The sequence below is a fragment of the Peromyscus leucopus genome, chromosome 3, assembly GCF_004664715.2.
Source record: "Peromyscus leucopus breed LL Stock chromosome 3, UCI_PerLeu_2.1, whole genome shotgun sequence".
Classification (NCBI taxonomy): Eukaryota; Metazoa; Chordata; class Mammalia; order Rodentia; family Cricetidae; genus Peromyscus; species Peromyscus leucopus.
The window spans coordinates 106,554,721-106,581,062 of NC_051065.1; the positions used below are offsets into that span (position 1 = coordinate 106,554,721).

The 26,342-nt window shown below is 54.1% G+C and overlaps 1 protein-coding gene across 11 annotated transcripts in view; it reads right to left on the minus strand.

Annotated features, from left to right (window-relative positions):
• The window catches only part of Iqsec1 (IQ motif and Sec7 domain ArfGEF 1), a 341,513-nt gene that overhangs the window by 14,403 nt on the left and 300,768 nt on the right, over window positions 1–26,342 (minus strand). For all 11 annotated transcript variants that reach the window (XM_037203913.1, XM_028854687.2, XM_028854700.2 and 8 more), the window contains 5 exons: window positions 21,638–21,929; window positions 16,608–17,854; window positions 7,399–7,560; window positions 4,985–5,107; window positions 3,652–3,818 (listed from right to left, as the gene is read on the minus strand). In XM_037203913.1, coding sequence (XP_037059808.1) covers window positions 3,652–3,818; window positions 4,985–5,107; window positions 7,399–7,560; window positions 16,608–17,854; window positions 21,638–21,929 — 1,991 coding nt within the window. The remainder of the gene's footprint in view (window positions 1–3,651; window positions 3,819–4,984; window positions 5,108–7,398; window positions 7,561–16,607; window positions 17,855–21,637; window positions 21,930–26,342) is intronic.

The window sequence follows — 26,342 nt, forward strand, 5'->3', positions numbered from 1 at the left end:
TAGTGAAAATTTTGGGGGGAAGAGAAACCCTCAGGAGATCAGGCTCCCTGCAGCACACTCAGCCTTCAGCCTGCACAGGACCAAGACTGTGGGCTTGTCTCATGGGAAAAGAGACGCATGCCAGCCTAGCAGTGGTATTACTGCTTCCTTCTCAAAGGCCGAGAGACCCAAGTTCTCACCCACATCCAACATCAGCCACTTAGACACCTTACTGTGTGCTCCTCAAACAAGAACCACAGAGGTACAGTGGGATGAGGAAAGACAGTTTCCACAGATGGGCTCAGTTCCTAGGGCCCTGCTGCAGCTGTTCTGTTCAGGCCAAGAACTTCAGGGAGGAGGTGTGGCCTGGGTAAGTCAGGGGCTACACTGGGGAACTTCCACTTTCTGTTTTTCAAAGATAGACTATGGGCAAGCAAGATGGCTCAGTGGATAAATGTGTTCGTTGCCAGGCCTGATGACCTAAGTTTGATCCCTGAGACCCACATGGTGGGAGGAGGGAACTGACTCCCCCCAAACTGTCCTCTGTCTGACCTCCATACACATGGTCTACCAGCACAGGTCCAACTGGAGTTTAGTGGCCCTGCCTCCTTAGGGCTGGGAGCTGGTTTCCTCCTAACACCTCTGAGCACTCAGACACATACTCACACAAATACATAAAATGTAATTTAAAGAAAAACAAAAATAGACTCTTTTTAGTGCAGTTTTAGGCTCATGGAAAATTCAGCAGAAGATAGGAGGTTCCCGAGCTCCCTGGCAATATTCCCCAGAAACATGTTTGTTAACGGCCATGACCTGCACCAAGTCCATGGCTTGCACAGGGCTCAGTTTTGGTGTCTGACCTCCCATGGCCTTGGACAAGCGTGTACAAACCCCATTAGTCGGTTCTGGAGAGATAAACTCAGCAGCTAAAACTTGCTGCTCTTACAGAGGACTTGCGTTTTGTTCCCAGCACCCACACGGTAGCTTACAACTGTCAGCAGCTCCAGTTCCAGGGACTCCAAGGTCCTCTTCTGGCCCCCATGGACACCAGGCACACATATGGTGCATAAACAATACATTCAGGGAAAAACAAACAAACAAAAATCTCACTCATAACATAAAATTAAGATGGAGACTGGAGATATGGTGTAGAGATTGAGGGCACTAACTACTTCCTGAGGACCCAGATTCAATTCCTGGCATCCACACGGTGGGTCACAACTGTCTGTAATTCAATGCATGTGATGCACAGGCAAAACACCAATACACATAAAATATATCTTTAAAAAATAAACAAAAAACCCAACACCAGACTGTCACACAAAATACTGCCATTGCCCCACAAAATTCTAGGTTCCCAATCCTCCTTCCCCAAAGCCTTAGCCAGCCCACCTTCCTGGTCTTTCTCAGCAGCCACACAGGTAGGTTGGCAGGTAGTCTTCCACACGGTCTGCTTTCTCTTAGCATGTGATCCGTGTCTCCCCCAGATCCCTAGCTGGTTTCTTTGTGCTGGCTGGCCAGCAGCTCACTATGTGGATGCCCTGGTATCCACCCTTCCACTGTGGCCCTGCCATGACCTGGTGGTTATGAATAAAGATGCTCTAAAGTTGGGCTTCAGAGATGGCTCAGTAGTTTAGAGCACTTGCTCCTCTTGCAGAGGGCCTAGGTTTGATTCCCAGCACCCACATGGTAGCTTACAATCAGCTGTAACTCCAGTTCCAGGGAAACCGATACCCTCATCTGACCTCTGTGGGCACCAAGCACACATGAGGCACGCGCGCGCACGCCCACACACACGTTGGTAAACATTCATACCCATGAAATAAATTAATTAAAAAATTAAAAACAGATGTTCCAAGGTTCTGGGGTGACCAGGGTTGAGTTCAGTGCCTCTGTAAATGAGGTGGCTGCACTATATAATTTTCTTGGCTTCTAGTGATGTGGGTATAATGCCCATTTGACAAATGGGAAAAACTGAAAGTTTCAGCTAAAGGGAAAGGCTCCAAGATGCTGAGCAGGCCCCCTTCACCATTTTTGAATACCACAGAGCCTCCCTGCTACTGGCACTGCTGGATAAACTGAGGAAAACATGTGCCTCCCTCAGAAAGCTCCCTGACTTGGAGAGGACTAGACCCTGTCCTGCCCCTGCCAATCACCTGCTGTGACCCCAGGCCTATCCTTCCCTCTACGCCTTGGTCCCCCTCTGAAGCACAGGTCAGATGGGACCAAAGGCACACAAGTTCCTGGCTGGAAGAGAAGTGGCTAGAGCGGATGAGAAATGGCCTCCCTAGGAATGCGGTGCTCAGCCCTGCCCTGCCTAGCAGGATTACAACAGTACTCTCACCCCAACAGCTGGGACCACCTTGAGAGAAGAGCAGGGAGGAGAGAGAGAGAGAGACTCAAGCACTGCCTTGAAGGCAGCTGACCTCCAACATCTGACCCAGTCACCCTGTCCCTCCTAGAGCCTTCTTCCTCTAGGAAAAACAGTTATGGCTTTTCTTTTCTTTTTTTAAAGATTTATTTCTTTATTCTGTACACAGTGTTCTGTCTGCAGGCCAGAAGAAGGTACCAGATCACATTACAGACAGTTGTGAGCCACCATGTGTTTGCTGGGAATTGAACTCAGGACCTCTGGAAGAGCAGCCAGGGCTCTTAACCTCTGAGCCATCTCTCCAGCCCCAGTTATGGCTTTTCTACTAAGGGTCACATGGGATTCTGCGACCACAAAAATTGGCTTGGTCCAGCAAGCGAGGCTGGGAAGGACAGGGCCTGGAGCCATCAGCAGAGGCAGCAACTACCACCCTGGCTTCTGCTACTCCACCTGGGCCTTGGGAGGGTGTCCCTGAACTTCTGCCTTCTGTCTCCCTCCTGGTGGTACAACTCCTTAGGAATCACTAGCTTCCTTGGGTGATGCAGCCAAAGACCTCTTGCAATAAGGACTCCAGCCCTGGCCCACTTAGCACTCTTCCCCCTCTCCCACAGGACCTGCAGGAACCACTGATGTGTGTCTGGAGCTGAGCTGGGGCCACCTCCCAGGGGATGTGGGATTTTCCTAGCCTTCCTGCTACAGAGGTCCTGCCAGCAGAGGGTGAGTAAAGACACCATAAAAGTTCACAGGAACTGGAGGGCACTACCCAGGGGCATCCTCCTGCACAGGGAGACAGATGACAGAGCCACAGTTGGCACTCGATAATCTGATCAAGTGGACCTGCTGCAGACCAGCTCTGCTTCTTTAGGTAATATGCGCACTGTCTCCAGGGATGTTCTCACCTGTAGCCAAAGATCTATCCAGCTGGGAAGCAACATCCCTACTTCCTTGACAATGCATGGTGTTTCCTACCACGACTTCTGTAAGCAAACACCATGCTGACAGGAGTGGCAGAGGGGGCTCCCTTTCAAAATGTATCTGTTAGGTAAACCTCCACAGACAGCAGATCCTCTCTGCCCTTGGACCAAGCAGACACTGCCTCCACTGTGTTGATGGGCATGTGTGGCGCAGGCTGCACTCCACTCTGCTGAGCATGTGCAGTGATGGGCTCGCTGGAGGGTCCTCTGTGCCAGGCCCTCTGGACCCAGATCTCAGTTACATGTGTCTCCTCCTCTCAGTGTGTCTGGGTCCTTAGGGCAGAGGAGAGCAGGGCTAGGGGCTAGGATGTCCTGCTCCTGGCTCACCTCGGAGGTTCTTGACAAAGTCCTCCAGCTTCATCTTGCGCTCAGGCTTGACATTGGGGCTGTACATGTCTGTGTTGAGCAGGATGATCGCAAAGGCCAGGATGAAGATGGTGTCTGGGTTCCGGAACTGCCGTACCACCCCAGGGTTGCAGACACAGTACCGCTGGCTGGGAGGACAGGGAAGCCGGTCAGGGATCACCGAAGCCTTGCACTTGCACTGTCTGCTAATCAACCCTGACCCCGGGCCCTGCTGCAGCCCCTCCCATCCTCATGGCAGGGAGATTGCTTGCTGGCTGCCCAGGAAAGACCTCCCAGTGCAGCTCTCTGGGGCCCAGGTGCTGCTCTGGGGATGCAGTTCACCCATGGGACGGGCGGCTAAAAGAGGGAAAGCTTCAAGGCTGCGTCCCTCATTCTCTTGTCTGGAGAGGGGACATCTCAGTGGGGTGACGTGGGCCATCCAGGACCATGGGGAGGAAGCCAGCTTCCAGAGGAAGCTCTGCCTTCAGTAGCTGACCCAATGCTCCATTCACGTGCTCTTCCACACTGATCACCACCGCCATCCTTGCCCCAGAGCCTCTCCACTGGAGACGGCATGAAGGGACAGAGACAGAGCAGGTGACAGCATCTGTATGCAGCACAGCTGCAACCCGGCCTTCTCCAGCCTGGCCCGGCTGAGTGACACTCCCTCTAGGAAGCCACCTTGGGGTGGTCCACCTTCCGTGTCCTCACTCCTCCTGGCCCCACTTCTACAGCTGGGTAAGCAATGGAGAGGAGCCTTCTGTACCCAGCCTGAAGCATGGAGGCCCCAACACGGCAGGTCTATACAACTTCACTGTTGTGCCAAGTGCTGGGCTAAGTGGGGTCCTTAACCCTCTGCCCCTCTCTAAGTGCTACTATCTCCCCCACCACACTGGTGGCGGAAGGGAGGCACAGAGAAGTCAAGCAATCTGTGTAAAGCAACAGAGCAGGGAGGTGGTGGACTCAGTGAGTAGCCCAGGGCACACGGCTTTCTAACTTGTGTGATGGGTTACCATGAGACACTGTAGGCCTGGGAATGGAAAACTGCCTCTGGAAAGCCAACGGACTTTGAGACAACGATCAGAATGCTAGCAGTGGAGACATTCACCTCTGAGCCTACATTTCCTCATCTGAAAAATCAGAATAAGGTCTGCCCTTCCAAACTACAACTGCCCAGTCCAGTGCCTGGGATACAAGGAGCCACTTATGCATGGATACCTGTCCTGATGTGGCCCTGGATCCCTGCACAGCCATGAGGGGCATGTCCCTCTCCACTGACGTGGTGCATCCCACTTTACCCCACACAGGGCCTGACCTGAATGCCTCGATGAGCCGCTCCACTTTCTGGGCCTCCCCTTGGACTCGGATGTGTGCCTGGAACTTGCGGAGGGCTTCATCTAGCTCCATGGCAGAGAAGTCCATCTCGTCCACAACACAGCTGGAACAGAGATGGATGGCCTGTGAGAGCAGCCAGGCCCATGGGGATGGCACATCCAGTTCTGTCACATGATGGGGCTTGGGCCTCAAGAGCCAAGGGTCCTTGAGTCTATGGGGACAGACAGCCTGCCTCTGGAAAGCCTGCCCCTCAGATCCCCAGGCTTCTGAGACTTCTAGAGACTGCGTGCTTGTATGCCATTCTCTACAGAGGAGCCCAATGGAGAGATCAGCACTGCAGTTCATGTACTCCATGGGTACACAGAGGGTCCATGAAAAGAGAGCCCTCAGGGGCCAGACCAAGACATGTGTCCAGGCAGTAGGAGCTTCTCAAGAGCCACATTGGAGACTGAGCCACCCTAGTGTGAGGAAGCGGGGCAGGAGGGGGAGACAGGTACCCTCTCAATTCTCTCTGTGATGAGGCCTGAGTACAGAGGATGGGGCCTGGGAGGCATTTCCCAGGATGGCCTGGTGTCCATGTCACTTCTGAAAGCAGCTATTGCCACAAAGCTAGAGTGGACTGTGGTGATGTCATTAGCCAGGGACCTGTCTCCACTCCCAGGCCCATTCTGGGGCCCAAGGAGGGCAGCAGGCTGGCAGGCTGAATCTGGGCAGTTCAGCTTCTCTCCAGGAGGCCTACGAGGCGGGCTGGGGGCCTGGCTACTTCCTGAGGCCAGTGCTATTTTCTAATGGGAGGAGAACAATGCAAGGATTTCCTGAGACCAGAAACCCAGTGGGTGGGGGGTGGGCAGTGGGGGCCTACAAGGCTGTAGCAATGGATCTGCTTTCCCTGCGCCTTGCTCTCCATGCTGATTAGTGAGAGGAAGTGGAAGAAACACGTGAGGACTATTGGAGAGGTCTGCTGCATGCCCTTGGCTAAGAGGCGTCAACCTTCTGCTTTAGTCCTTTGATTTGTGTGTCTGGTCAGGTCTACGTGCACATGTGTAAATTCAGGAAGGGTTTCTGCGTGAGTGCATGTGTGGGTGTATCTGAACCCAAGTCCACCCCCTCATACCTGGTGTCCTGTGTGAAAAAAGGCACAGTGCTGGCCGCCACCTCTCTGAGATGGGGGGCCAGTGGCAGCAGTCCTTGCCAAACTGCCTGAGACCACACTGCAGGACACCACAGAACACCCACGCTGGTGAGCCTGTTCCATCTCTGCTCCCCAGCTGCTGTTGTCCTCTGCAAAGCACATGGCTGAGCACATGGCCGGGATGACTATGTGCACCCTCCCCAATCCTGACTTCTCCCTGGGCTCAGTATTTCAGTATCTCTGCCAGTTGTAAAATCTCCCGTCACAGGACTGGGGACAATCCTAGCAGAGATAGCTAGCAGGCCATCTGCACTGAGCACTGCTCTTACCTCCACCCACCTGGTATACATCACAGAAGGGACACAGTAGAGAAACTGTGTGCCCTTCTGCTAGGGGAGACAATAAACCCTGGGCAGTACTATTCATAACAGAAAGCAGCTGGAGGATGGGCCCAGGAGCCCCCCCCTCTCTGCAGGGTTTCCCATAGCCCAGTGTCATATACTCTAGCTTTCAGGGATGCTGGGGTGTGGTTGAGTGCTGCCCACCAGGAAAGTGGGATTATGGGTTAGGCACAGTTGGATGGACAATTGTCCGGTCAAGGAGGCCAGACAAATGTAGGTCACCTGAAGGTCATGTGTGATGGCAAGAGGTTCTGGGGGGGAGGATGGAGGGACTGTGGAGGTAGTGGAGTCGACATCAGACACAGCTGGCCACGTGTACCTGGCAGGGTAGGGACGTGGGAAATGGCTTGGGGTGTTGGATTGGGGAAGTAAGACTGGGTGGCAGAGGCGGGGTGGTCAGTTCAGGCAGCTAGCTCTCTACACGTCTAGGTTCCCTAACCTCAGGTTTACCTACTATATAGGCCCAAAATAGTTGGGAAAAAAAAAGAAAACAAATGTTGTCCATGGTGAACACACAGACTTGCTTCTGTCATTGCCCCCTAAAATGTACGGAATACAACTATCTACAGAGCATCGGTGTCCTATGGGGATGATCAGAGGCTGTGAGATACTGAAGTCTGCACGAGGATGTTTGACAAGTGGGCATTTTTAGGAAGTATGCTGAGCATCTCGGTGTTTTGGCCTCTGTAGAGGAGTTTAGAACCCATCCCAGGAAAGCAAGAGGCAACTCTATGTCCCAGCAAACAGCAAGCCTGGTGCTGATGCTGCACATGAGTAAATGCAGGTGATGTGCGTGGGAGGGACTCCACGGCTAACAGCATGTCGTGCATGTGGAATGGGGCCCTGACCCCCCAGACTTACTCGAGCACATCACGGTTGAACTGCTTCTGCCGGTTTCCCAGGAACTCACCGATCATCTGGCGGCTGAGGCCCTTGCGCTGCAGCAGGAAGTGGGCCACCCCCACTGGCGTGTCGGGCACGAAGCCGCGCTCAATGAGATACTGGATGCCCTTCTCAGGCTTCCTGGGTGGGATGGACAGGAAGAATGCTCAGTAGTGACTGCTCGACCTCTGGAGTAGGGCAAGGGTGGGTCTTACAACGGGTGTCCCACATCCTGTCAATTCTGTTTATCTGCTCCAGCCCCTGGCCCTTGTCCGGTCCCTCCTGTGCAGCATGGGTGCTGACTTCAGAGTTCAAAATGACATCCTGCTTTGTCTGGTTCCAAGCCCTTCACTCAATTGCCTAGAACCCATGCTGGCACTGGGGAGACATAATTCCCACCTATAGACACTTCTGCAAGCATAAACTCCATCACACAGCAACAGATCCGCTGCCTGTTCTTCCACATGGAAACCGCAGAAAGGTAACAAGTAGGGATTCTAACATTTGGCCATGGTTACTGTGTCCAGTTCCTGTGGAAGACCCATCTGCACCGATTCAGAGTCCTGCTCCTCCAGCTCAGCAAGTGTTACCCTATACATGTGCGCGCACACGCATACACTCGTACACACACACACACACACACACACACACACACACACACACACACACTCAGATACATGGCCTTGGCCTGCCTAGGTGTAAAGACAGCTAAGTCAGAGTTAGGGGTAGGAGGGCCCCTGAGGGCAATGGAGCCACAAATCTCAGCTGCACCAGGGCCCCAGCTTGACAGCCAGAGCCTCCAGGGTTTTGCTAGGCTAGAAAAGCAGTAAGCAGCCTGCAAAGACAACCATGGCTCTGTCCTCATTGGTTCCCTTTCTAACCTTATTTTGTATGCACACATTCATCCAATCAGGGCCTAGCTGACACCCCATCTATCTGGACCTTCCAGGGCTGAACAAACAGAAGATTTAGTGAGAGCTCAATGGAGGGGGAAGAGACAGAAGACTGCCACAGACAGGAAAGGGAGTTGCCTAGAGGCAGCCTCGTAAGCAGGGGCGACTCATTCCTGCCTCAGCCACCAGAGATCTGGGATGCCCTGCTTCCAGACTTGCTGGACCTGCTCCAGGTGCTCCTGCTTCTCCTGCCAGCGACCCACTGACTTGTACTGCAAAAGGACCACTCCTGTTGGCACCCCGAAGTCCTGAGAACCCCAAATTGTTTTAAGTTTCTCATCTGGCACCCAAAGCCTTCTGGGAACACAGGCATGCAGAAACCAAGCCCACTGCAGATGTGAGACACTACAAACCTCTTGCCAACCTGTTGCTCCAGAGGGCATCAGCCGCTCCTACTGTCCCATCCAAACTGTCACTCCCACAGCAAATAGTTTCCTTATTCTCCCTTCTGTGTCTCTTCTTTTTCCCTTGGGAGGACGTAGGATAAGCGGAAGACAGGAAATGGTCTCTACCTACTGACACTTCACCAGGATCATCCAGGCCCTGGGAAGAAGTACCTACTCAACACCAGGAAGCTTCATGCTGAGTAAACCGTGCTGCAGAAGCAGAGTCAGAGGCCAGACTTCCACCAGACACACCACACTGGCCTTGCTGGGGAAGCCAGGACCACGGGAAGGTGTCTGGGGCAGCACTACTGGGTTAAGTGTGTCGTTCCCCCCCCCTCATCCCCTGCCAGGGTGTAGTCTCACTAGCTAGGTCCTCAGGGCACATACAGTTCAGACACAGCAGGTACAGACAGAGCCTATAGCCTGTCCTGGCTCCAGGACAGAACATATTACCTTTGACACCTGGCTGGCTATGTGGGGGACAATTCAGGGTCCAGGGAAAGGACCAGAGGGGTGTCCTCTGATGCAGACAGACTTCTTCCTGCCCTCGGCCTCTGACTTCCTGCCTGTCTTTGTGTAAATCTGAGCCCTTGGCTCACTTGGCAGGGAGGGTCCTGTTGTCACAGAAGGATGACATGAGTTTGAAATAGCTGTACAGGTGACTCTCAAGATACGTGTCCTGCTCTGGAGGATCCACCAGGCCACCTGGAGCTGTGTGGAACTCCTAGGGCCAGGTTGGGCCATTGGATCTGAGTGGCTCCCCTTCCCTCTGTCCACAGTCACTGAGAGCTGTTGAGCAGTGAGTGTGCTCTAGAGTCAGTCCAGGCACACCCAGGCCTGTGATCATTAAGTGGGGAGACCAGGCACATTCCCTTATCCCGGTGGGCAGAGGCCTAGTCTGTCTTCTGTAAGAGACAGAACAAGGACCAGTATCTTCTGGTCCCTTGACAACAGTGTGCTGCAGATGCGCTGAGTCCCTGAAGCTAGCCCGTCAGGTCCTGGTAATGAAGTAGCCCAGGATGACCTGGTCCATTCCTCACCCCAATGGGTACTCTGTCCCCCCCCCCCCACTCCCATTTTGGGCACATTCTTACTTCTTTGGCTGCACCCATAATTTTACACATGCCCATGATATCAGGGCTCCTAGACATGTTCCTCTACCCAGGGAAGCGGGGATGTTCTATAGGGTGCTAGGCTGTGGCATCTTCCAGGGCATAAACTCTTCAGAGGTCAAGGTGCCAGGCATAGAGCCTGCTGTGGACATTGGGCTGGTGGCATGGCCAGGGGGGCTGGGAGCCTAAGGGAGGGACAGGCCCTTAAGTGCAGCAGAAAGGGTCTTTCTAAACAAGGCCTAGGGATATCCTCCAGGTAGAGGCCCATGGAGGGGTTGCTGGCTGAGGGTTACAGGCTGTCCCAGGTTGGCTGGCATTGGGGACTGGGGGAGGGAAAAGGTTGGGTAGACAGACAGACAGACAGTGGGCCTAAGGCCTGCATGCTTGGAACAGGATGCTTAAGAGTCAGTTTCTGTGTTCTAGAAGCTTCCCCTGGCTGGTTTGAGGAGATCGGAGCCAGGGCACCACACTAGGCAAGCTAGGGGCGCTCTAGCACCTAGCCACTGCACAGAGGAAGAGCAGGGTGGGGCCAACTTGGGACCTGGTCTCTGCTGATGTGTGTGTGTGAGCGTGCGCGCGTGTGCGTGTATCTGTGTGTCTGTATAAGCGTGTGTGTGGTTACCAGGAGTACAGGTAGAAGGGCAGACTCATAATCCTTGACAACTACTGCTTGTGACCCAAGCCCAGGATAGGAGGGACTGACCCTACCAGGGTGTCACGAAGAAGCCATGGTACCTGGGGCTGAGGAGCAAGGACTAGGCGCTGCAGGCCACTGTGAGGGGCGGCTGGACGGTGGGGACAGGCTGTGGTAAGGGGGAGCTCCAGGGCCCAGCGGCAGCCTCTAAGAGTCTTTGCAGGAGTGACTACCTCACACTGGCTTCCATGCAGGTGGACAGCCATCCTGCTGGACAGGCATGCTATGTAGCCCCTGCTATGGGCACCCTTGCCGTCCTTCCCCCACTGTGAGTGAGGTAATCCCTGCTCTGTGCAGACAAGGTGGCCTCTATTCAGGCTTCCCTACAGGAAGGAAGCCAAGGCCCTGCTTTGATCTCTTCACTGTAAGTAGAGGGGCGCGCCAAAGTCCTCTTTGGCTACCTGCCATTGGCCAACCAAGTCCCCACCCTCCAAAACTATGTTTTCTCATTGGTGTGTGAGGCAGGTAGGGCTCTGGCTGTGCAGACAGATAACAGGAAGCCTGGGCTTAAATCTCAGTTCCATTTACTGTCTGGGGACCCTGGGGCAAGTTACTTTACCTCTCAGGGGCCTAGGGATGACTGGGTCACCTGGAAAGAATGAAGCAGGAAGTTCAAGCTGGAAGCTTCCATCAAGCCCCTGGGAACTGTGCAGACCACAAGGAGGAAACGGGCCAGGTCTGATCGGGACCAACCAGAGGGACACCATAGCAGCCTGGACAAAATGTGTCTTCAACTTAGTGGTTGGAGAGACTGGGGCCTTTTGGGGTGCTGTGTAGGGAATCAGGAGGGTTCCTGGTGAGGGAACCACTCCCTTTAAAGACATCAAAATGAGGGGCCAGAAGAGTCAAGTACTCGGCTCCAGGGTGCCCAGTAAGATAGTGCTAGGTCTTTAAAATACTCTGTTGCCTCAGAAAGCCCCCAAGCCTCCCTGAGCCAGGACCGAGACGCTGCAATGGAGAGTCAGCTTCCTAGAGTACATACAGCGAGGACCCAGCATCAGAGAGTGTTGGCTTCTGCCTCTCTGCCTCACCCACCTCATCGTCTGGACCTAGAGGTCTTTCTGAAACAGGCAGGAGGTTCGCAGTGAGCCCACTCACAGTTCCACCCTGCTGTCTACTTCCAGGTCTGGCTGGCATGCCTGCCTCCTCTAAGTCTGGCTAAGCCAGTTTTCCTAGACATCACGTTGATTCAGACGCAAGTATGACTGAAGTCCACATTTGCTGCAGACGCTTCCCTCCACCGGTCTCTCCAGTCTCTCGCTGTCATTCCACTACAAGCTCTCAGTGGCAACAGCAGCTACGGACGGCTCTGAGCGAGGACAAGAATGAGACTGTGAAATGACCTTACAGAGTATGAATGCCTATCTGCCCCTCCCACAGCCGGCTGCACAGGGCCAAGAAGAGCCTCCAAGGCCTCTTCAGTGGTAGGAGGTCTGATTGCCAAGGCTGAGCTGAGGATGGCGACAGCAGCCACCCATAGTACCTCCTGGGATGGCAGCTGCAAGCCAGGCCTTCGCCCCTTTGTCTCAAATCCTGTCCAAGTCCTGGGAGCAGGGACCCATACCCAAATGAGGCTCAGAGACCCAGGAACACACTCCAGGTCTTGGGGTAGATCAGTGGTATAGCTGGTCCCCTTCTGCCTGGGGTTTCTGGATTCCTGCCCTCTCCAAGAGCTGCCTACCAGATGTGCAGCTGGGGCCTGGACAGGGGGCTGAGTATCCTGGGGCCTGAGGACATCTGGAGGTGGCACAGCCTCCTGAGAGAGGCCCTCACCACTTGCCTCACTTTTTCAGCTCTCCTGTTCCGTTTCCTTTTTCTGGCTCTCTCACTGTGGCTCACCATGAAACCCTCTGCGGATTCCTAAGAGGGATGGTCTGGACAGAAAGCTATCACTGGCTAGAGAGTTGTAAGACCTATGTGTCCTGGAGGGGACTCGGGGGTGCAGGCAAAGGTGGGGCAGTATTGAGAACAGGAGACCGGAGACCCTCAGGGGAGTCCTGAGCAGCAGTAAGGGAGACACGCAGAGGGCAGAGCCTGGGAGTGAAGTCGGGGGGAACAACGGTGGGGTCTGAAGGCTGGGGGCCTGGACCTGACATGGTACTGGGACTGCTGAGGACCAGGGAAGGCCTGTCTCAAAACTCCAGGGCCCTAGGGCAAAGCAGTTACACTGAAGCCCAGGCCACAGGAGCTCAGGCTCTCAGATCTATCCCTGGAGAGGCCCAGCCAGTTCTGAGCCCTAGAGCTCTTCCCCACATCTATGGAAGAGCTTTAGAAACGGACCAAAAGGCTTTAAGACTGGCAAAGAGGTCCAGCTTGTTTAACTGGCAAAGTTACAGCAACATAGCTTCTCTCAGAATTTCCAATGTCCCCTGACCTGTCATCATGATCAGAGTGAAGGAGGAAACTGAGGCTGGGTGTTTATTAGGGGTTGAGCTGGGAACCAGCCAGGGCCTTGGTGCCTTACCACATGGAACCTTATTGGCTCCTGCCAAGTGGCTACCAGCTAGATCTCTCAGAACCAGAGCTGCTGCAGGTTGCCCTTCTGGGCTCGGCAGGCCTGGCCTGTTTTATAGCTATGCACCTACCCTGGTCTCCGGTAACCACACGTGGCCTCTGGAGAGCCAAGTTAATTTTCATTAGTTTTAATTAATGCACGCCCCTCGGTTGGGCCCTCCAGCCCTGTCTCTGGCAGTGTAAAGGGGCCATCTCTCCAAATTCACCTCCGATCTGGAGGTGGCTCCAGTGTCCACTGAAGGATCTCAATGAGTTGATTCTAAAATCCCGGGAAACAACTATCTGTGAAGAATGTGACAATGGAGAGGTCCTTGTCTTTTTTTTTGTTTTTTTTTTTGTTTTTTTTTTTCAAGACAGGGTTTCTCTGTGTAGCTTTGCACCTTTCCTGGAACTCACTTGGTAGCCCAGGCTGGCCTCGAACTCACAAAGATCTGCCTGCCTCTGCCTCCCGAGTGCTGGGATTAAAGGCGTGCGCCACCACTGCCCGGCTGGTCCTTGTCTTAATACCATGACACATGAGGGGTTGGGAGATGGCATTTACACACATATATATGCATGGGCACACACATGTGTACTGGCACCTGCACACTCATGAACACACACATGCACAGCAGATATATGAAAGTGTAATGGTTAGGCCTGATGATAAGGGTTGGCTTTTGGCTCAGTGGTGAGCACTTATCTAGCCTTTGCAAGGCCCTGGGTTCAGTCCCCAGCAGGGAAAAATAATTAGAAGAACAGAAAACAAAACACAGAAAGAAAAAGCAATTTCAAACACAAAGGCACTGGTGGCTGCACTAAATGAAATTAAACCCCATCCATCAGATAAGAGCAATGCAGCTAAAGCTAATTAGATGCTTCACGGGGTCCCTTTCATTGTGTTCAAATTATATCTACAAAGGAAGACTCTAATAAAGACGAGAAAGACAAGGAGCCAGCAGGGCACATACTTGTAATTCTGAAAGAGTCATTCTTAAGAAGGCCTCATGATGATAGATCCTCAAGTGACAAACACTGAACATCAGGGGAGGCTGAGGCAGGAGGGGCCCAAGTTCAAGGCCTGCTAGGGCTGCACAGTGTGAGTTCCAGGCCAGCCTGGGCTGTTTTGTGAGATCCTGTCTCAAAAGGGAAGTACTCGCCAGTGGTCCTAAATTCAAAACCTAGAACTAAAAAAAGTGACAGTGAAGAAATGGGCAGATAACCTGAGAGGTGTGTTACAGAGACGAAACAGCGAAGTGCTAGCAGAAAATACAAGTTAAACGGTGACATAATCCGCACTCTGCCCGGAGGAAGCAGGGCAGTACAGAATGGTGTGGGTGGGGAGCAAGCACGGTCGGATCCAGGGGTGGGAAACAGGTACAGCCCCTTTTCAAACACGAACTTGGCAGCTCTGATGCCAAAGAAAGTCTCTACTCAGGAGCCTACAATTCCACTCAGCTGTCACCCTGAGAAGGCGCTGGGACAGTCCACACACAGTGTCATGTTTCCAGAGACATGAAGAGGCTGAAGCAACAGGCCAAATAACCTTCAGAGGACCATGCTGGGGCGCACCCCATGTGACACGCGGGAAAGAAGGTCCGTTATCACCGGCAAGCGAGACCTTCAACAGCCAACCACTGACTGGGAGGTCCTAGGTTGAAGTCATCTAGCCCAGGCCACAAGTGATGAGAACCAGGTCAAGTAACAACACCACCTATGTTTGTCCTTGTACTCTGCACACACCAACCTTGCATTCTTAGAGTCTGGAAGGAGGTGTCATCAGCACCAGCCCTGTTTTACAGATGTGGAAAACACATAGTAGGTCCACAGAGAAAAAGACCTCGATGGGCTGGGGTTCAGTCATCAAGAGCTTGCTGTGCAATGATAGGGACTGGAGTCTGATGCCCAGTGCTGGGCATCCCAGTGCTGGGGAGGTGGAGCCAGAGCACTCTGGGGCTCACTGGCCGGCCAGCCTGCCTAGCTGAATCACTGACTTCCAGGATTAGACTCCATCTCAAAAAGGTGGACAATAAAAGACAACACCTGACATCAGCCCCAGTCCCCACATGCACGCACCTCACATGCATACACCTAAACAAGCAGGATCTCTCTCTCACACATGCGCGTGTACACACATGCACACACACAATGGAGAGGCTCCCACAGTCAACGATGACACATCCTGAACTGTAAGGCTTTTGCTGTGAGGCAGGATACATTGGAGTGTTAAGTGATGATCGATGGAGAAAGAATCTACGAAGGCCAAAGCTGGTTGGTCAAGGAGATTGTTTCCCTTTGCCTTCTGTACCCTACTGGAGGCCTCCACCCATCCACTCTGCTGTAACCCCTGTTACTCCAGCAGCCCAGGCCGAGAGGCAGTCCTGGAGCAGGGCAGTGTGTAGGAGTAGCAAGGCCAATGGAGGACACATGGACTAAGCAGGAGATACTCATCAGTGACCTGTGCACTCTGGCTGTGGCTTACTCGAACAGTGGCAGGGTTGGCTCTTACATGCAGCAGGCTACAGGTAGGGAATGGGTTACAGGAGCTACTCTCGTGGCAGATGTGAGGGATCTAAGACTCAGCTGCTGAGGGCTATATACCATTCCCTCCTCCACCAGGTCCCTCTGTTGTCCCAGTCCATCTGCACTGCTAGGGGTGCTCAAAATCATGCCATCCTAGTCTCAGAGGAGCAGCAGGGAGCAGCGAGGTGTGGCTCAGATGTGGCTGGCCCCCACTGTGCCCCACTACCCTCCTGTGGCCCTTCTGGGAAACTCCCAGGGTGTATGCTTGTAACCAGCAGGCAGGCTGAGTCACATGCTTTCCAGGTCCACAGCCCCCAGGGAGACCACACCAGGCTGGCGTCTGATGACCCCAAATCCCAGAATCCCCAGGGAAGGAAATGTGAAATCTCAGGTTAAACAAGAGCTGCCAAGGTCCCCTCTGAGGGTGTGCTCGGCCCTCCCCACTTCCCATGCTATTTTTGACCCTGCTAAGAATAGTTTACTTTAAATATCCACCTCTTACCACGGCTTGGCTCTCAGGACCGCCCAGCTGCACCTTCCCTGAGCCCCTCCAGAGCAGCCACTCAAATGGCCCAGTCTACTGTTCTGTCGGCTGCAGCCTACAGATACAAACCTGCCACTGGCTCATTCCAAGACCTTTGTGCTTTCATATCGGCCCTGGACCTGGCATCTGAGGCTGAGCCAGCTATGGGGGACACATGGGTGGGCATGATGCATGATGGCTAGGGATTTACCACAGAAAAGTCCCCACTCTGCTATCTAGTCCAGGAACACCTGCCATCTCCACAAATGGCCCTTGGAGGAGCTGGGTCTCCCAGGAGTCAAAGCTGCTCTGACCACAGACGTGGCGCAGCATCCTGCCTTGACCTTACAAAGACTGCCTGAAACCTCTGCCTCGGTGGGGATGTGCTCAGAGGCTCACAGCGGGGAGGAAGGTGAATCTGCCTCTTGCCTGCTCTGCCTGGGCCCAGGGTTGTGACTACCAAGGCCATGTGGGTCTGTCTTCCATGCATGAAAGGGGACTCACTTGTTGAAGAGATTCAGGCCAATTCGGTAATGTCTCTTACGGATGACATCATTGCTGAAGGCTGGCGAGTCCCAGCTGTTGCGGGTCTCCTTGTGGTAGGTCTGCTTGCTGAGTGTCTGTTCCCGCAGGCTGTCCCGGGACGAGGACTCGGAGCTGCAGTTTATGGTGTCGTTGGAGTTGGAGGTGCTGTTGATGCTATCGTTGTCCCCATCTGAGTAGTCAGACTCAGACTTGCTCTGCCGGTTGGCGGAACCATTGATGGCCAGGTGGCTCTCGAGGGGCCTGGGGGGCCGAGGCCGCAACTCAGGCTCCTCCCGGGGGAGGCCTTTGGGGGGGCCACCGTGGGGGCCGTGCTTGGGGCTGCCTTGCTGTCCACCGAGGCTGCGCTCATAGGCGCTCTGCCTCTTGAGTGAGCTTCGATCTGAGCGGTCACTGAGCTCCACGGAGCTGTCACTGGGTGGCTCAATGGTGAGCAGGGGAAGGTGCTCCACTCGCAGCCGCGGCTCTGGCCGCTCCAGCGACGGTGTGCTTCGGCAGCTCGTGTCTGTGTCGGCCTTGTCCTCCTTGTGGGCCAAGGCCCAGTAGTCCTGGGCTGTACCCCCAGCCCTTAGCCGCAGGTCCGACTCTGTGCTGGAAGGCCGATCCCCAGCCTGTGAGAGCGGTAGAGGGGGTGAGAGCTCTTCCTCATCAATGTAGAGGGTGACGTCACTGTACGAGGCTGTCATCTCATCCAGCTTGCGGTGGTCCATGCCATGCAGGCTCTGCTTGGGCTCGGTGTCCCGGGCCCGCGCTGTGTCTGGGGCTGGCACCTCCTCACTGTGTAGGCTGCGGCAGTTGAGGGCATCGTCGATGGACTCGGCCAGGGACTTCACCTGCCGGGAGAACGCATCCTCCAGTTCCGTGATGGCGTCTGCAAAGTCACTGGAGGGCGCTGGAGACTTGAGGGCTGGGTCGCTAAGGTCTCCACATTCTGACGGCACCAGGGCCCCCAGCTGGGAGCCATCATTGGTCACAGAGACTTGCTTGCCCTCAAAGTAGGAGCTGTGCACCTTCTCGGGGCCCTCGAAGGAGAACTGCATCCTCATGTTGGACAGCACAATGCGGCGTGACATGCGGTTCTCCGACATGGAGCTGCGCAGGCGCTCAAAGTTCTTGTTCATTTGGTACTGGCGGAACGCCGTCTGGATGGTGCGAGCTGCATGGCGGGTCACAAGGCGTCCCCCATACTTGCGTTCTAGCATTTCCACCTGGTGGGGTAAGGAGAGGAGAATGTGGGCCCTGTATGAAGGTACAGAAATAGATATCTACCCTTTTCTATGCTCCATAGGGATGTAACCTGGGATAGTCTCACCACATCCCCAGGTTGCTTGAGATTGCTGGATGATTTCAGTGTCAAAGGGGACAAATAAGTGCCAAGATAGGGTAAAGGTGGTGCACACATGTGCTGAGAATCCCAATACCTCTGGCCACAGAAGCTATGGGCCCTGGAGGTTTTCTGAAGATATTATCTACAGATGTGACCCCAGAGCTGGGGAACCTGAGGCATGAGCAGGTCAGTACCTAGTCAGAGGGCCTGGCTTGACCTTGGCTCTGCCTCTCATCACCTCTGGCTGAGCCTTGGAACCCTGAAGTTCCCCATTTCCTTAACTGTGATGCAGGGCAGCAGTAGGACCCACTTTCTAGTGCTCTGGTGAGCTCACAGTGATGGAAGGCAGGTGCTTGCACAGGCCAGGGACAGCTGGATGAAGACCTCAGCCCCATTCCTAGGTAGCAGTTGCAGCTGTGAGGTCTCTGTCCTTGCTATACAGAAGGCTGAGCTGAGGCCTAGGGAAGACTTGGCAAGGCTGGCTCTCCCTCTTAGCTGTATGGCTCCATGAGCTCTGATGGGCATGGTTGTGAGTTGGGAGGGGTGCTGGAGTTGGGAGGGGTGCTGGGCAAGCTCTCAGGCACCTCAGCTCAACAGCTCTCAAGAGTGACCCATGGCCTCGTGAAATCTCAGGCCATGCAGTCTGCCCAGCCTGAGGGCTAATCCTGAGTCTGGATCCTGGGTGAGTAGGAAACACACTCAGCTATAGCCTGGTCTGCAGGAATCAGTGATGTGTCTCTGGCTACTGGGGCAGGGCTGTATTTTGCAGGGATGAGGAGAGGGTTCAGGTTCCCAGGACCAGGAGAAATCCTGACTCCACATGTCTGCACTGTTAGAGCCAGCATCTATCTCATCAGGCACGGCAATGCAAAAGGGAGACACACAGGTTCCGGCCCCGGGGGCAGAGAATGTGTGGGGTTAAAAAGACGCACAGTCTGATAGAGAACACCAGAGACACTGAGCAAAGCCAGGGCTGTGGCCCGAGCCTGGGAGAGGCCCTTCTGCACACCATCTCAGGGATGGTGTATCTCAGGGATACCGGGAAGCGGCTCCAGGGAGAGCCAGGAGGCTCTGGGGGGTTCTTTCCCTGCCATCCAGAGATGGCTGTACTGCCACATCAACAAACAAACTACTACTGGCTGAGTGGTCAAAAAGCTCAGGGTCAGGAAGGGACAAAAGCTTAACCTGGGAAGCCCCCTTCCTTCCTTCAATCCCCTGCCTAAGAAGGCCTTGGCCTGGAATCCCTGCCAAGGGCTTCAGAGATACCAGAGTCACCAAAGCTTATCCCAGGGCCTTCCTTGATGCCCTGGACCTTGGGGACAAGGGTCCATCCTGCTTTCCAAGTCCCCCCTAAGTCTGTGTGCATTGTGTTGAATGATGGCTCATTAGGAGGGCAGAAATGGGCTCTGTGATGAGTCACCAAGAAAGCCCCTCTCCGCCCCTCCCTAAGTGGGCACTGGTTGGCCCAGCTCCATGGTCTCTCACTCCTGAACTCAACCATGGCTATCCTGCATTACGGTCTGGAAAGTGACATGAGGCCCCATCTATAGCTCTTCTGGGAACCAGGGGAGGGAAAAGCAACTCACATTTGCTACCCATGGGATGCCAGGGACTGGACCACACCCTCACACAGATCTTACTGTACTGAGACCAGGGACTCCGCTACCTCTGCTCTCAGATGACGTAAGGGAAGCTAGTAGCCAGGCTTTACAGCCAGTGGCAGGGAGGCCTGCCCCGGGGCCAGGCCTCACACCCTTATGCGCTTATTGCTGAGGATTATCTCAAAGCAGCGCACGTGAGGAGGATCCAGAGGAATTTTCTTCCACAAAGCACACCTGCCACCACTCAGCGACTTGAGGTCATTCCCTGATCCCCATGCAGGCCGCTGGCTCTCAGGGATGAGGCAGGAGAAGGCGTGGAGGGTTGGATTAAGGAGAATGCATCTGGTTTCCCACTGGACTCTTTTCACTAGGATGAGACTCCCACCTTCCCCTCACAATTCTCATGAAACCTACCCTCCTCCTACTTTTGCCTTGCTTGCCAGGAAGCTCAGGCGGCATGGCATACTTCATGGCTGCTAATGGTAACTCCTCTTGCCTCTGTGCCAACTCTTCCCTGCCACCTTTTCTCTCTCTCATACACCAAGGTCATTCTTGTCCCAAAGCCTTGGCATATACTGTTAGCTCTTCTCCAGACGGCCAGTTTTCAGGCCAGCCACCGTCATCTGATGCAACCAACTCTCAGAGTCCCTCTACTTCTTCTCCTTCCAGAACTATGACCCCCAGGGTCTGTGTCATTTCCTGCAGTGACAGTGTCTTAACTGCTGACTTGCTTGTCCATCCACTGTCCAGGAATGTCACTCAGGTGCAGCAGTCTCATCTTGCAGGCAGTCCCTGTTCCATTATCTGGCACCAGGGGAAGGAAATTCAGCTATGGGTGGAATGAAGGTGAACAGCTGCATATTTGTGGCATGTAATCATCCCTACATGCCGTCTCAACCTTGCCCAATTCTATTTCATGGTCCTGTGCAGATGACTTTTACAACGAACTCTTCAGGGATCACTGTGGATCTCTGCACAGCTGAGAAACTCGGTAGAGGCTGTTCCGCCTGCTGCTGGCCTGGCAAAGGAATCAAGGCCCACAGCTGTGGGGGAATAGCAGCTACTAGGCCTCGTGTGGGTCTCAGCTAACAGGAAGGATAAAGCATGTGTGTAGAGGGGCAGGGCTATCCTATGTCACAGAGCATCACCCCAGGTATGAGAGGTCAAGACTGAGGGCTGTCTGCCGAGGGAGAAGATCCACCCTGGTGCACCCCACCATGCCCTCAGGACTGAGGCCCGTGGAGAACAAACAGAACAAAGTGGCCAGCACATATGGACGGGAGGGAGATCACATCTGTGGGCTCTGGGAAGGGGTCCTGGTGTCAGTCCATGGCTGAGGGACTGCCAGGGAGACATGGGAGCCTGCCCAAAGCTCAGAGCTATGGAATGCCAGCCAGATGCTCTGCTTGTCCCTACACATCCACACAGCTCAGAGATCTCCTGAAACCTGGCATTGCTCAGAGACACACACAGCAGGCATTCACTCCCACACCAGTTCTCCGCTAGGCACCCGCACTGTGAGGATCTCCTCAGCTCACAGTGACCCCAAAAGTGCACCAGGCCACCGAACCCTGGGTTTGAGGCCCAAGGAAGAGCTGCAGCATTCAATAGAGACTTCCTCTAGAGACTGTGGAGCCACAAGCCATAGGGGGATATAATAAGTAGCCTCCCTCCCTCAGGCCTTTCTTGGACCCTAAGGACCTCCATGGCCACCTTAGCAACCTGTGGCCTGGTGGTGCTGGGCCGTGACACTCAGACACCCAACATAGGCCCCAGGTCCTAGCAGTGAGGGATATGGAAACCTACAAAGGCAACATTTGAAGAGGAGTCTCTAAGTCCCCAGAAAGGATGTCAGTGCCCCTGGCCATCAATGTAAAACCCTTCCCACATTTCAGCAGAGCTGGGCTGGGAAAGGCTCTGCGAGAAGTGCAGGCAGGGCTCCTGTCATCCTCAGATGTGCACCCCAGCTGGCATCTGGAACCCATCACAAAGAGCATCTGGCAGCTGAGGCCTTGTGTCACTTGGGAGGCCATGCATTGTGGGCAGGGGCCCCTGCCACCTACCTGCTTGTCTTGCAGATCTGAAGAGAGCTCATAGCTCTCAGACAGTGACCGAGAGCGCTTGATGGCCTCCTCCTCAGCCTGCTTGCGCAGGACGGAGGTCGAGTGCTGCAACCGGGGCCTCCGAGTGCGCTGTTGTGGTCCTGGCCCTGCGTACAGCCCATAGGCACCCACTGATGTGTGCTCGTAGTGGTCTGGGCTCAGGCTGGAACCAGGTACCAGGGGACCCTGGTGGTAGGCCGAGGGGCTGTCCAGCGATGTGCCAGTCTCGCTGCTGGGGGCCTCGCCCTCAACACTGCAGAGGAGAGAGAGGAGAGACACACGTTAAACAGAAGAGCAGAACTTGGAGAGTAGGACAAGGAGGGGTGCCCCCAGGGAGCAGGGACCCTGCAGAGCCGCCCTCTGCTCTGCATCTTCCTGGAGCTTCTGAACGACATCCATGTTCTAACATCCGGCACACTGTTCTGATGGCTTCCCAACCAAGCATCAGTCCTCCCAAGACAGAGGTTTTGACCCACTATGGTGCTGATGGCCCCAGTGCTTAGAACAGAGCCTGGCCTGTGCTAGGTACTCACTGTGTTTTGAAAAACTAAGATCACTACCTCTCCTGCCACCTGAATTAAATGTAGGACTGGTTTTATACCCCCATGTCCCCATGACTGTATTTGGTAACAGACTATTAAAAATAATTTTTCTTTCTCTTATATGTGTAAGTGTATGTCTGCATGTATATGTATCTGTGCTTACAGAGGTCAGAAGAATGTCCATCTCCTGGGACTAAAGTCATAGACAGTTGTGAGCCACCATGTGGGGTGCTGGGAACTGAACCCAGGTCCTCTGTAAGAGCAAGTGCTTTTAACAACTGAGCTATCTCTCTAGCTCCCTGGAAACAGGATCATCAAAATGAAAGCCATCAGGGTGGATTCTAGTATAACTGAACTGGTATCCTTCTAAGAAGGGGAATGCAGGATACAACTGTATGGAGGAAGACTGTGAACACACAAGGAGAAGGCGGCACACCAGAGAGAGAGAGAGAGGCTCAGGAGAAGACAGCCAGGCCACACCTCCATTGCAGACTGGCAGCCTCCAGAGCTTGCAGATAATGAAGGCCTGTGGGTGAGGTCCACCTCTGGTATTTGTCATGGCAGGCTTAGAAGCAAACACAATGTTTCACAAATGCTTTAAAATTTTAACATTCCCTGCAAGGAGGAACCATAACTCCCTGTACAGGTGAGGACAGTGAGGCCCATGTAAACCCTGTCCCCGGTACCATAGGCAGGAAATGGTTCCCTTCCACCTCACTGCCTTTTGCTCCACAGAGTTCCTTCATGCCAAGCAGGAGCAAGGCCAATTAAAGGGGACAGCGGGACTGGCTGTTGACTCATCCCAGCCCTGGGCCTGGAACATTCTATTCTGCACAGACACTCGTTTCCTCTACAGTCGCTTTTCAGTGAGGGATGGGAGAAGGAGACACTGACTTGAAGAGTCTCTAACACAAGCCCTCATCCTTTGCCAGGCTCCCTGTCCCTGTGCCACCAGACACTCGGGCACTGGCAGGAACTTTAAAAGGGCCTGTGATCCCTGGGGCAGGGCGGAGGGTCTGTAGAATGGGCACAGAGAGAAAAGAGCAAGGGCCCCACCCAGGCTGCAGTCCTTTCCAAAACGTCCCCTCTTCAGACCAATGAGGAATGTCCTGCGCTAAGCAGCCTGGCAGACAGGCTGCCCCTGCCCAGTTCTGCTAGAGTCCTGTTGTTTGTTTGTTCTCCAGGGATAGAACACAGACTCCAGGGGGTCCCCAGGGTGGGGCCTGTGGAAGGGAGCCTGAAGCAGGCGGGGCCAAGGCTGCCTGCTCTTGGACTTGGACCACTCTGCACCACGGACAGACGCAAATCTCAGTGCCTGCTTTCTGGCCTATGGCTCAGAAACAGGGTTCCGAGACAGCAACTGCCTCTGGCCTCCAGGGACAGGCCACAGAACCTTCCACCCTGCCCCAGTGGCTAAGGCATGGCAGTACTTCTCTGAGGACCTGGATGAGGAGCTGGGAGACATGCTTTGCCTGGCTCCGTCTATAGTTTGCCTTTCAGTAGTATTAGTAACTTAGTCCAGGAACCACCACCCTTCAAGGCTCTTTGGGTATCACAGAGCCACCTGACCCCATGTTGCCCCTGTACCTCCACCAGTGTCCTTTGGGCCGGGTGGGGGTGGGGTGGGGAGGAAATGTTAGATCTGAAAATTCTCTCACTGTCTGCTGAAACTTGGACAGCACTTTCCGTTAAATGCTCAGAACGTCAACCAGCTGTCATGAGAAAGAAGGAATAGGGCCACCCAGGGTACAGAACAGCAGCCTCCACTGGGAAAGCCCACCCGGGCTCTCGGACACCAAAGCTGGGCCCCACTTCACTCAGGTGGGTCGGCACACACTGAGACGTATGTCCCTCAAATGAATGCACGTTCTGGTCAGGGGCTGGATCTGTGTGTACTGAACTGGGGGAAATCCAGCCTGTGTCTTTTGTAGGGGATTTCAACCAGCTGAGCCCTGAATCAGAAGGTGGAGAAGACAGCAGTCACCACCATCCCTGGAGCAGAGCCCGAAGCTCCTTGGTGGTCGACAGGCTGCACAGACCCACAGGGGGCTCAGGCAGAGGAGAGTGGGCGTGGCCTGGCCCGGGGTGCTGTCCCTGTCCCTCAAGCCCAGGGTGGACGGGCAGTGGCCAGAGGGATTCAGGCGTTTCTTGTCTGGCCCGAGAACAGCTTCAAGGGCAGGGCATTCATTTGTTCCTGGCCATGGGTAGAGAGTAGGGCCTAGGCTGCCTGCAAGCCTGGGAGATCCAGTCTACCCAGTAGGCCTCAGCTTAAGGCAAAGGTGCTAAGGACAGAGATTTATCCCAGCTGGCTTTGTCTCCATGGATGAGACATCAAAGTGGGTACGTCTGCCCAGAAGAGAACTTTGGGTCGGGACTAGGATGAAAGAGGTCAGGGACAGACAGGAGCTTTCTGGAGCTGTGTTACTGCTCTGGGCAGTTTTGGGGCCAATAGGTTTGGGAGAGAAGGCCAGGTCTCTCCAGAGCTTCTCCTATGAGGTCATCAAAAGACAGCTCATCAGTGCCTCCTCCAGAGCCAACCCAGCCTCGTTCGGCTGAGGTCACCTGCTAAGTCTATATGAATGGAGCTGTGTGGTGGGATGGGCTTTCCACAGTCCAGAAAAACACACTCAGGACCAGAGAGACGGTTCAGCAGGTAAAGGCGCTCGCTGCCAAAGCAGACACCCTGAGTTTGATCCCCAGGACCAATATGGTGGAAGAAGAGCCTAGTCTCCTTTAAGTTGTCTGGATCTCCAACACATGCTGTGGTATGCAAGCAAGCAGGCACGCACGCATGAAAACAAATGTAATGTAATTAAGAAAAAGCCTGCTCTACGCCCCCCCACCACCACCATAAGAAAAAGAATGAACAACTTCACGGGGCTCTGCTGCACACGTGAGGACAAAGCCAGGACCTTCCCCATGTGCCTCAAGGACCTGTCGTGACAGCATCAGACACCAAGAGAGGCTTTTCTTTATTGGAGCGTTTCTGATTTGAGGGGGCAAAGGTGACCTTTCTAAGCAGAAAGGCCCGGCTGCCAAGTCACTGTGCAAAGGCACTCTTAGGCCCACTGCTAGGGCAGGGCTGGACCAGTCTACTTTGATGGAACCTGCACATCCAGGGAGGGACCCAGGGTGACTTTTCTCTGTGGCGTCCTCCCAGAGCTTCATCACGAGGTTGATTCCACTCCACCACGCGTTCTTTGGGGAGGGGGGCTGCAAGACCTGTTCCCTATTGTAAAACAGCCGCAGAGGCTCACAGTGTCCTGAGGTACAGCAGTCTGCACTGAGATTTTTACGGTGCGGTGAGTCTGTGGGGGAGCCAACACCTCGACTTATAGTATTTCCACTCAGAATATACTTCCTAGGACATCGCCATGCTCTAAGTGGAGGAGGGTTCTTTATGCTAAGTCTCCATCCAGGACTCTGGGTTGGCAACAGCCACACCAGGCTCTACATCCTGACCTGGCACTTCCTCCAGCCTCCTGAGCCCTGGTTCTATTTCTTACCCTCCCTCCATCCCAGGTTCAGGTCTCTGGGGAAATTTCTCCCTAAATCCAGGTCCGTGAGACAGGATTGAACACCCCAACGTATGTCTTCAACGATACCCCTCAATCTACCATGACTCTTCCTGACTCCTAGAGTACAGGCAGATCAAGGAATGGGACGAGACACGAATTCCACATCCCTGACAGTTCCTAACTGTTCAGTTTCTAGAATGTTCTATGGCAGTTAGGTGGTTGCTGCCTGTCACGTGTCTCAGATCTTCCTGGTTCCACAATCCTTCTTCTCGGCACATGCTAAGCCAAGAAGACCAACGCACAAAGGGGTAGATGCAAGGATTTTCTCACCCCTGTGGTCTCTAAGCATGCAAGATTAGAAATAAATCTAGATGCCCACCTAAAAGGGACTGACTGCAATTACTTGTATGCCCACACAAGGGAAGTAATGTCAAGATGCGGAAGATCTGACCTGACAGCTGTTCCTGTGAAGAGACCTGGAGATGTTTCAGCTGACTGTAAGATTGATGTGACCTGATGCCGTCACACAGCTAAGGAGGCCCGGCGCCGTGCTCGACAGAAAGCCAGGAGCAAAAATAGCCCTAGTGCAGCTGTCAGATCACAGCA